This window comes from Ptychodera flava, chromosome 21 (genome assembly GCF_041260155.1).
Source record: "Ptychodera flava strain L36383 chromosome 21, AS_Pfla_20210202, whole genome shotgun sequence".
Classification (NCBI taxonomy): Eukaryota; Metazoa; Hemichordata; class Enteropneusta; family Ptychoderidae; genus Ptychodera; species Ptychodera flava.
This window is the reverse complement of record NC_091948.1, coordinates 12,218,256-12,229,593: the sequence shown is the minus strand read 5'-3', so window position 1 is coordinate 12,229,593 and position 11,338 is coordinate 12,218,256. Positions and strand designations below refer to the sequence as shown.

The window sequence follows — 11,338 nt, the reverse complement described above, 5'->3', positions numbered from 1 at the left end:
CGCTTTTGAGTGGTTTAATAATGCGATACCGTTTTGGTTTTACTTTCCTGAAGAAATTTTACATGAAATGTTACACTCAATTTTTTAAACGAGAACATTACGAAATGAAATCAAAGGATCATCAAGTGAAGTAGGGTCCTTGTTCATTCAGTCGAGCAGTCAATTTTCCCCTTGTGACCTGAGAGAAAAATGAAGAATAATAATTTAAAACAAGTTATGAATTGGATACTCTCCAGTTTAAAATTCATGTCTGAAAAATTAACGAAAAGTATGTTTAACTTCTTTTGATGATTGAAATGTTTGAACTAAGGTAGAATGTGCCTCGGGGACAAATATTCATATTCTCACATGTTAACATTTTCACATTTTCACATTGTCTGATCTATCACTTGAGAGAAGTCATTGTCAAGTTCTTTGATGAAGAAATATATGCTTAATTTTGAAAATCGAAAATATGATTTTTCCCAATAAAGTCAACATGGTGATGGCAGCCATTGTCAGGTAATTTGTTTGTCTAGTAGGCCTACTAAACTTTACACAGTGACTCCTAATGTTTATTCTTTATTTGGTTGAAAGTTTCATCGAGAAAAGTTTGAACAAGTCGTTCACTTTCGAGGAATGAAGTATCTTAAGTTTCTTTTATGACCTAATGGAATAAAGTCAATGAAAGATACAGTACTGTATGTTGATACGCGTTTTGTGTGATTAAGTTTTTCACCATCAAACGCGGACTTCAAAAATACTTTACTGATTTTGCACAGAGATATGGTCATCTCTCTTCCAAGCGTATAAATCAACGTTACACAAGATACAGGCTTAACTAAACATTCATGCTTTTTTGGCAGGTGTCATAGGCTTATTGACAAGTATGATATGTCCCTCAGACAGATTATTAATGATGGCATCAGTGACATCAGTGTGTAGAATGTGACCATGTACTTCCTATTTTGACTTATTATACTTTGATATTTCGCTGGTCCCACAAATGGGGCTGGATGTGCTTGCCCTTTCAAAACACGTGACATCACTTCTCGGTTGTTTTCCAGAGGTCCATATGTCTTTCTTTCACAACTTTCACTGGTATGAGTGTAGGTGCTTTGTTCATGGTCTCGTTGCGCTGTGCTGTGATATGTTTGTCCTACGCAATTACTGTGTAATGCGACTTTTGATCTATGATTTTTGAATTGCGGATGGATATGATTGCTAGTAATTTACAATGCAAATGATTGAAGGTGAAGTCTTGCTATTTTCACACATGCGAAAATCAGGAATGCAGTGATGAGAGCGATATCATACCGTGGTCGATGTTGGCCTGGTGACATAAGGCGTGGTATTTGCCATTTTCTTTCATTGCTTTCAGTGTTTCATCGAACCACGTGAGTGGGTTGTCCTTCCTTTTTATCCCGTGAAAGGATTTTTCGGTAACACAGCCGACGTCGTCTCCTATGAATTCAAATTCATCTTTAAGATAAGGCGCGATTCTTCCGCTGATCGCAAAGAAGGCGTCAATCTGAAAACACATCAAAGTGTGTCATGCAATTTATGTGACCTTATCATAATTTGAGAGCATGTCCCTGTGATTTTAACAGACTGTTACTATTGCGATGGGTAATTTTGTAAAGAGATTGATGCGAACAGCAAAATAAATATACTTATTCAACAGAATGAAATGAATTTGACTCTGGATTTCCATATTCTAATTATCCCAGAAATAATGAAAACAATTCGTCATATAAATATTACGGACTTGAAGTCAGTGATTAAAGATATGTCTCCTCAGTCTCCTCATGCACTGGACTGTTTGTTAATCATTCCTTGACTCGTCATTGTTTTGTATTTACCCTGTCGTGTCTGACGTCCTCCAACAGAATTTTAAAGTTGTCCTTGTACACCTCTTGGTGCGGTTGCATGGTATCGACTCCAACGATTCGATGTCTGGCATGTAGCAGGCAGATTTTGTCCGTGAAATAGCCGTCTTCAAAACCTACATATGTAAACAATCGCATGACAGAGTATTATAATACAAAGCCCAAAAGTTGAAATTGGACGCATATTTGTAGAAATGACAAATCTTTACGTTAGACAGGGATAAGTATCTGCGTGATGGCGCACACTTTTAGGGAACCTTGGTTGTAAAAAACCCTCGTAAGTTGCAATCATCAGTGACTTTTCTTCTCTGCAACCTCATTTATCGTTATAAGTGAGGTTAGAAGGAAATAAGATTTACTAAAATATACTATGACAGGTGAGCTATTTCCCAGCTCTACAGATTTTGATGCATCAAACTCTTACTGATGTGACGATATTAAAGTTTTAACAAATAATTTAGACAGACACTGACGCCATGGAAATAAAGAGTTGGAGAGGTCGGAGCCATTTTTCCCACTTCATAGCTTTCCAAAGTCAAATGATGCCCTTAAAGGTAAGAAATACATATTTTGTAACTTACCGATTTTCTTCCCTCTGATGTCATTTGGATCAAAATTGTTTGGATTTCCAGATTTCACCACGAATAGGACTTCAGTTTCGAACCTTACAAAAGGTTCTGTGTAGTCCACCGAGAGGGTTCTAGCAGAGGTCTTACTCCATCCGAGGCATATATCAATCTGCTTCCCCAGTATGGCTTCAAAATATGTCGGCATTGCCGAAGGTGAAATGTTACAGATGGATTGCAATATTGGAAAGAAAGGTTGAATTGAGAGCAAGAACACTTTAAAGGTAAAATAAATCACTGAAGAAGCATTATCAAAATTAAAGCTGTGTTTAGGAAGGTCACGTCAGTTAGACGCCATAATGTGTTTAAATGAACTAAATCAATCTCACTATTTGTGTGATTCAATGTATCCACAATGACATTGAATAGGGTGTGTATAATCATTCTTTCACGCGTTGTAAAGAACACTACAAACTGTAACTATACAAGTTTTTGCAACTGTGTTTCTTGGTATAATCATTTTGCGTAATCGGATCACAGATTGACGGACGACTTTTGTGAAACAACGATCTGTAGACACGATGCAGTATTGAATGTGCCCCTAGAGCTGTTCCTCGCTCCACCTTACCTGAGCCGGCGTGGGGAATTTCACCACTTCTGTGGGTAAGACATGCACTTTGGGGCACAACCTGATTCACACACTTCTTGCCAGCTTCTCTACAAACTTAAACAAAAAGATGTAATTATGTACGACATTGTGAAGCAAGCGCATTTTTATCAAACATTCACAGAATAACGACGGTAAGCATCTACTAGTTGTAAAACGCATTTCGTACGTCCTCTGTGTAACGAGAAAATGCATTTTGACAGTTGTTTTCTGTATTTCTTTAATGTGAAAGTGACGCATAATAATGCTTCTATCATATCGGAGATAGTTTCATTGTCTGACGTACCAGCGTTAAGCAAATCAACATGGAAGCCCCGGTATATGCCGTCTTCGTCTCTGCGGAGAAGGAATTAGAATTATATGATGGGAAGGAATGAATTTGGATGATTCTATACACTGAAAAAACATCACTTCAAGTTTTAAATGTGTGGCTTAGGTGAAAGTTGGAACTATTGCCTAGACAATAATTACTTGCTGTGATGAAGCATAAGTTGTTTTCAACCACCATTTCCATAATATTATCCAATATATAGTTGCCCTGTGCCCACCATTATGGGCTTTGAATAAAGCTGTGTAGACATAACTGCTTTGATATGATATGCACTGTTTATATTCTATACACCAGCATTGCATGACTATTGTGTATACAATTTGTATAAATAGTCAAGCCATCACATCAGATCCATTGCATCGAAACCAATTTAATCGAAATGCCTTCATTATGACAATGGTGCTCTAATAATGGGTGACTGATAAATAATACATGTACAATTCAATTGCAACATGATTTTCACACTTCTTCCTGTGCAAAATACGTACATGTACTCATACATACAATCGCAGCCAAGAAACGTTGCTATGGTATATACCCTCTCCTCTTCTTTTTTCTTTTCTAGGTCATTTAGCATCCACTCTCCAAAGTGGTGTCCCATCATGCTAAATGGCATCAATCTGTGGAGAAGGTCATCACCTTGGTAACGAATACTTTGATGATCAGACAACTCTCTCTGTAACAATTGTAACAGCATTCATTTTGTCATTGGAAATAATAATATAAAAAGGAATGTATGTATGTATGTATGTATGTATGTATGTATGTATGTATGTATGTATGTATGTATGTATGTATGTATGTATGTATGTATGTATGTATGTATGTATAGGTAGGTAGGTAGGTAGTTAGGTAGGTAGGTAGGTAGGAAGTTGGTAGGTAGGTAGGTAGGTATGTAGGTACGTAGGTATGTAGGTAGGTAGGCTGGTAGGTAAGTAGGTAGGTATATACTAGGTATCTATATATTAATGTATCTATTTATCTATCTATGTATGCATGCATGCATGTGCATGCGTGCTTGCGTATATGAAGTGGATGGATCGATGGATTGGCTAATTTATGTATCCGTCTATATACTAGTATCTATATGTCTATCAATCTATCCATCTTTATCTATTCATGGCTAAATAGCCGTCTACGTTCCTTTCTATTTATGAAGCCCATAAAAATCTCTCACCTATTCTCAGTAGTGCATGACTGTCGCCCGTTTGGAACAAGGAACTATACAAAACAGAAAGAAATTGTCGTGTTTCTGCATGATAAAGGAACAACGGATGACTTGATGCATATGATTTTGCATAGACCGATGAAACCTACAATGTGTAATTATGACTTAGTGATAGCACCTGTACCTTCACATGCATATTATTGATAGAGTAATCGTCGGTCGAATATTCACGAATATTTCAAAATAATTCAAAATTTGGCCGAAAAATTCAAAATTAAATTCCCCACTATCAAGGCCTCACCTTACTGAACTGAGGTAATTTCATAATCATACGTATCCAGGAGGTAAAAGCACTGTCCGGGTCCAAAACTCGATTCATCTCAATGGCATTGTCAAAGAGCTTATCATTGAATTCGAGGATGTCGAAACATTTGCCACCTGCATTCGAATGTTCGAAAGAGAGAGAGAGAGAGAGAGAGAGAGAGAGAGAGAGAGAGAGAGAGAGAGATGTACCTAGATGAAAAGGAAGATATAAAGGTTTCTTGTCCTTCTATTTCTCATTGACTGTAGTCATTTCATTTTCATAATTTTAGTGCTTTCTCACCCATCACTTTAAGGGCCACATGCCACATATAATAGATATAACATCTAATGTAAGAGTGTTAAAATATGAAAAGGTCACACGATCGTTGAGCTATTAATAATCATATTCCCTCGTAAAGGAAACACCTGTTGAAGTAAAAGTTTTTGGTTTAATTTCTGTTTACCTACACGTATGTAAAAGACCGTCATGACCAAGTGAGCAACATTTTCAACCTGTTCACCATATAGAGTCGACGTCTCGCATTTTTATCTTGACCTTTCGTCACTATTCTGCTCACGGTTTGCGTGTTTGCTTTCTGATATGATATAGTAGAGGGCTTGTCAGTTTCTTTGGCCAGGGGGTGGGGCGGTGGATAATTTTTCGCGGATATTAAATAGTGGCTGATCCCCCTTGGAAGCAACAAAAACAGGGTGACCCCCCTATTCCAGCTTTGGAAACAGGGTGACGCCACTTGAGCCAAGGGTAAAACAGTATCAGTTATATTTTGAACATTCCGTCATTCTGTTTTGGTGACATTGTTGACATGTCTGTTGTAGCATAGGAAAGCCGAAACTGAATGATACAATTCGTGGTATTATAACGGTTTGTAAAAAGACTTTGAATTTGCAGACATCCACTGCGAGATATTTCTGATGTATATCTCTGATATATAAAAAGTTAAAGCGTCGAAAATAGAACTGAATGATGCAATTCGCGGCTGGTATGATGCATTTTATGCAATTATGAGCCGGGAATCTTACCGCTTACATACCCCCCCCCCCCAATTATTGAGCATTTCAAAACGTAGTGCCCCTTTATTACCCAAGCCAATAATAGGGTGACACCCATGGATACATCGGCCCCAAGGCTGAAAAAACTGACCAGTCCCTAGGTCACGAGTTCGAATGTGGCAGACATGTCATTGTTCAACCAGTGGCCATCCAAGTGATTTTACTTAGCCGATTCATACTCGACGTACACGCTCTTTTAAATGACAAGACTTATCTACTTATGTTATGGTTAAAATAAATGATAAGCAAATCTACAAGACGGTGTTCCATGACCGTCCGTTGAGGTACCTGTCAAGCAATGCGAAGGTAGAGTACCACGAAATACCAGGTAAACGAAGTCTGTGACAGAGACTTCAACTTTGTAGCGAAGTTCAACTTACCGAATGCAAAAAAGACGATAGTCACATACACAATACATGCTAGACGAACCATGCTGAGAGAGATCCTTCAACTGTGTATATCGCGATAAATTTAACTCGTTGGTAACCGCTGTGAGCCTATGCGTAATTGATTGTATCTTGTGACCAACTGATGACAGCCTCACGTGGGTTTAGGTCATGCCATGTGGAAATGTGAGAATTTAGAAATGTTTTCAAAATGGTTGCAACAAATCACGAAAATAGGGAAAGAAGTTGATTTCCACGTTAAACTTGCTGTTTCGAACTTTATGCTACTTTGCAGACTTCATTACTTTACCAAACCTGCTATATTTTAGAGTTTTATGGCAGTTTAGCCACAGATTCGTCAATTATTAGACTGAAAACATTTTATTCTCTTGGCCTGTGCAGTATAGTAAGAGCTTGTAAACGGCACACGAGGATGTTTGGTGAGTTGGGGGACATATGACTTCTGTCGTTATGTTACCATATACGCTGAAATAATAACCGAGCTGCGCGAGGCGGGCGATATCATTTCTCATGTTGTCAATCACATGGTAAGGGTATTTGTTAACGTTCAAGATTCAAAGTTCTGGTCTTCTGGTTGAGAACATACACCGTGACTTTAGCCACTCGTCTGGCAGGATTTAAACATCGCAAATCCCATTGCATGTTCATAATTATCATCATTTCAGTGATAGAGCAACATATGTTCGGTACAAACGCATTAATGGTCACTTAAAATCTTGACGGTGTAGAGATGTGTATGTGACAGTCAGCATTTCATTGGGCATTAGTTGAAAAACCAACTGTCGACAAATTCACATATCCGTCATATCTGGGTAGGACTTCTAAATAACAGTTTGGGAATTCATTTAAATGTTACAGCAGAGCAAGAATTGCCGAGGCTTCAACAAAATTCAACTGTTTCAGCAAGTACATTTTGGTCGCATAATTGCATCGCACGTTTATCCATTCCGAAGGTAGAACACTGCCAGATACGACAATTATCATATTCACGTGTGGTTGCACCTGCCAAGAGTATATCATACGTCCTCCTCAAGTTGTGAAATGCTCACATTATCGGTAATAAGATGAGGGATACTGGTACTTCAAGTATTTTGGACCGGTCTTTTGGATTTTATGAGCAAAGACATTTTAAGGAGCTGAAACTGTTTATCTGTAAATATTCAAAAAACATACACAAGAATGAAACATACTTATTAACAGTCACAGGGACGGGTGGACTAGTAAGTGAGCAGATTGATTGCCAGGTAGGAAGATGTGTATGTGTGAGTAGGTAGGTATTAAAAGAGACATACAGACCGACCTAGACGGAAAGCAAAAAAGGTACAAATTGACACGCTTTTGAGTGGTTTAATAATGCAATACAAATTCGGTTTTCTTATCCTGAAAAAAAAATTCATGAAATGTTACACTCACTTTTTTAAACGAGACAATCACGAAATGAAATTAAAGGTCATCAAGCGACGTAGGATTCTTGTTAATTCAACCGAACAGTCAATGTTCCCCTTGTGACCTGAGAGAAAAATGAAGAATAATAATTTAAAATCAGTTATCAGTAACTACTCTTCAGTTTGAATTACATGTGTGAAAAATTCACAAAAGTGTTTACGTTGTTTTGATAATTGAAATATATGAATTAAGGTAGAATGTCCCTCGGGGACTAATGTTTAGCCTCTCACATTTTCACAATTCTTTTCTGATCTATCACGTGAGAGGAGCCATTGTCAAGTTTCTTGAGTAAGAAAATGTTGTCTGATTTTTGAAAATCAAAATTTTATTTTTCCCAATAGAGTCAACACGGTGATGGCCGCCATTTTTAATTTCAAATATCGTTAAATTTCAGGTAATTTGTTTCTCTAGTACCAAATTTTACACTGTCACTCCTAATTTTTATTCTGTATTTTGTTGAAAGTTTCATCAAGGAAAGTTTAAGTCAGAGTTTAAGTCGTTCACTTTCGAGGCATTTACTATCTAAGGTTACTTTTTTGACCCGAGGAAATAAAGTAAATGAAAGATACACTATGCTGACATGCGTTTGTGTGTGATTAAGTTTTTCGCAATCAGACAGAGAATTCAAGCGTATTTTAAGATTTTACACAGATACATGTCACACCTCTTTAAACCTCAGAAATCAAGGTTACACAATACACAGGCTTGACTCAACATTCAAGGTTTTTTGGTAGGTGTCATAGGCTTATTGAAAATTATAACAGATGATTAATGATGGCATCAGTGACATCAGTGTGTAGACAGTGGCCATTTATTTCCTATGTTGATTTAATATACTTTGATATGTCGCTGGTCCCACAAGTGGGCCTGGATGTGCTTGCCCTTTCGAAACACGTGACATCACTTCTTGGTTGTTTGCTAGAGGTCAACATGTCTTTCTTTCACAAATTTCATTGGTATGAATGCCGGTGCTTTGTTCATGGTCATGTTGTGCTGTGCTGTGTTTGTCCTACGCAATAACTGTGTAATTCGACTTTTGATCAATAATTTTTGAATTACGGATGGGTATGATTGCTAGTAATTTACAATGCAAATGATTGAAGGTGAAGTCTTGCTCTTTTCCCACATGCGAAAATCAGGAATGCAGTTGTGAGAGCTATATCATACCGTGGTCGATGTTGCCCTGGTGACATAAGGCGTGGTATTTGCCATTTTCTTTCATTGCTTTCAGGGTTTCATCGAACCAAACCACGTGAGTGGGTTGTCCGTCCATTTTATCCCGTGAAAGGATTTTTCAGTAACACAGCCGACGTCGTCTCCTATGAATTCAAATTCATCTTTAAGATATGGCGCGATTCTTCCGCTGACCGCAAGAAGGCATCAATCTGAAAACACATCAAAGTGTGTCATGCAATCTATGTGTCCGTATCATAATTTGAGTGTATGTACCTGCGATTTTAACTGACTATCACTATTGCGATTGATAACTTTGTAAAGAGATTGATGCGAACAGCAAAATAAATATACTTATTGAACAAAATGAAATGAATTTGACTCTGGATTTCCATATTCTCATTATTATCCCAGAAATAATGAAAACAACTCGTAATCTAAATAATACGACTTGAAGTCAGTGATTAAATATATGTCGCCTCAGTCTCTTCATGCACTGGACTGTTTATTAATCATTCCTTGACTCGTCAGTCTGCCATCTTCATACTTCATTCATGTCTTTGATTCATTTTTTGTATTTACTCTATCGTGTCTGACGTCGTCCAACAGAATTTCAAAGTTTTTCTTGTACACCTCTTGGTGCGGTTGCATGGTATCGACTCCAACGATTCGATCTCTGGCATGTAGCAGGCAGATTTTGTCCGTGAAATAGCCGTCTTCAAAACCTGCATGTGTAAACAATAGTATGACAGAGTATTATAATAGAAAGCTCAAAAGTTGAAATTGGTTACGCATATTTGTAGAAATGACAAATCTTTATATTAGACAGGGATAAGTATCTGCGTGATAGCGCACATTTTTAGGGAACCTTGGTTGTAAAAAACCCTCGTAAGTTGCAATCATCAGTGACCTTTCTTCTCTGCAACCTCATTTATCGTTATAAGTGAGGTTACAAGAAATAAGATTTACTAAAATATACTATGACAGATGAGATATTTCCAAGCTCTACAGATTTTGACGCATCGAACTCTTACTGATGTGAAAAGATTAAAGTTTTAACAATTAATTTAGACAGACACTGACGGCATGGAAATGAAGAGTTGGACTGGTCGGAGCCATTTTTCCCACTTCATAGCTTTCCAAAGTCAGACATTCCCCTTAAAGGTAAGAAACACATTTTTCGTAACTTTCCGATTTGGATCAAAATTATTTGGATTTCGAGATTTCACCACGAATTGGACTTCAGTTTCGAACCTTACATAAGGTTCTGTGAAGTCTACTGAGAGGGTTCTAGCGGAGGTCTTACTCCATCCGAGGCATATATCAATCTTCTTCCCCAGTATGGCTTCAAAATATGTCGGCATTGCCGAAGGTGAAATGTTACAGATGGATTGCAATATTGGAAAAAAAGGTTGAATTGAGAGCAAGGACACTTTAAAGGCAAAATAAATCGCTGAAGAAGCATTATTCAAATTAAAGCTGTGTTAAGAAAGGTCACGGTAGTTAGACACCATAATGTGTTTAATGGTATACTGTCAATTGTTCCTATTTTGCCACAGTTAAGATGGAAAGAGAAAATCTAATAAATCACAGATTTTAAGCGGGTGGCCGCATTTTAAAATACTCCGTCACATTGGCATTTTGAATACAAAGGAACGCCCCTTTGACCATATATTGGCATATTTAGATTACAGGTAACTGTATACCTTAAAATGAACTAAACCAGTCTCACTATTTGTATGATTCACTGTATCACAATGACTTTGAACAAGAAGTGAATAATCATTCTTTCATGCGTTAAAACTGCAAACTGTAACTATACGGGTTTAGCAACTGTGTTTCTTGGTATAATCATTTTGCGTAACCGGATCACAGATTGACGGATGACTTTTGTGAAACAACGGTCTGTAGACACGATGCAGTATTCAACGTGCCACTAAGCTGTTCCTCGCTCCACCTCACTTGGCCGGCGTGGGGAATTTCACCACTTCTAAGGGTAAGACATGCACTTTGAGGCAAAACCTGATTCACACACTTCTTGCCAGCTTCTCTACAGACTTAAACAAAAAGATTTAATTATGTACGGCTTTGTGAAGCAAGCGCATTTTTATCAAAAATTCACAGAATAACGCCGGTAAGCATCTACTAATGTAAAAAGCATTTCTTATGTCCTCTGTGTAACAAGAAAATGCATTTTTGACAGTTGTTTTCTTTATTTCTTCAATGTGACAGTGACGCATCATAATGTTTCTACCATATCGGAGATAGTTTCATTGTCTGACTTACCAGCGTTAAGCAAATCAACATGGAAGCCCCGGTATTTGCCGTCTTCGTCTCT

The 11,338-nt window shown here is 37.6% G+C and overlaps 1 protein-coding gene across 2 annotated transcripts; it reads right to left on the bottom strand.

Annotated features, from left to right (window-relative positions):
• Positions 1-6,485, bottom strand: LOC139121419 (L-arginine-binding protein-like). 2 transcript variants are annotated; one of them, XM_070686275.1, is made up of 10 exons: positions 6,355-6,485; positions 4,902-5,038; positions 4,610-4,653; positions 3,921-4,052; positions 3,388-3,437; positions 3,063-3,158; positions 2,450-2,623; positions 1,842-1,984; positions 1,297-1,510; positions 1-178 (listed from the first exon to the last, which is right to left on the bottom strand). In XM_070686275.1, exons 1-10 carry the CDS (start codon positions 6,404-6,406, stop codon positions 144-146), a joined length of 1,077 nt encoding a protein of 358 aa, XP_070542376.1. In that variant the 5' UTR covers positions 6,407-6,485; the 3' UTR covers positions 1-143. The 2 variants fall into 2 exon arrangements, with proteins under 2 accessions (XP_070542376.1, XP_070542375.1); XM_070686274.1 differs by lacking the exon at positions 4,610-4,653 and having other exon boundaries at positions 3,921-4,108.
• Between the last annotated feature and the right edge of the window lie 4,853 nt (positions 6,486-11,338).

What these genes read in the sequence shown, in the direction of transcription:
- LOC139121419 (XM_070686274.1), bottom strand. Translation starts at nt 6,406, where the DNA reads ATGGTTCGTCTAGCATGTATTGTGTATGTGACTATCGTCTTTTTTGCA. An exon ending in TGTTGATTTGCTTAACGCTG is followed by an intron (nt 3,159 to 3,387) that starts GTACGTCAGACA and finishes TTTTTGTTTAAG; the next exon opens with TTTGTAGAGAAGCTGGCAAG. An exon ending in CATCAGAGGGAAGAAAATCG is followed by an intron (nt 1,985 to 2,449) that starts GTAAGTTACAAA and finishes TTACATATGTAG; the next exon opens with GTTTTGAAGACGGCTATTTC.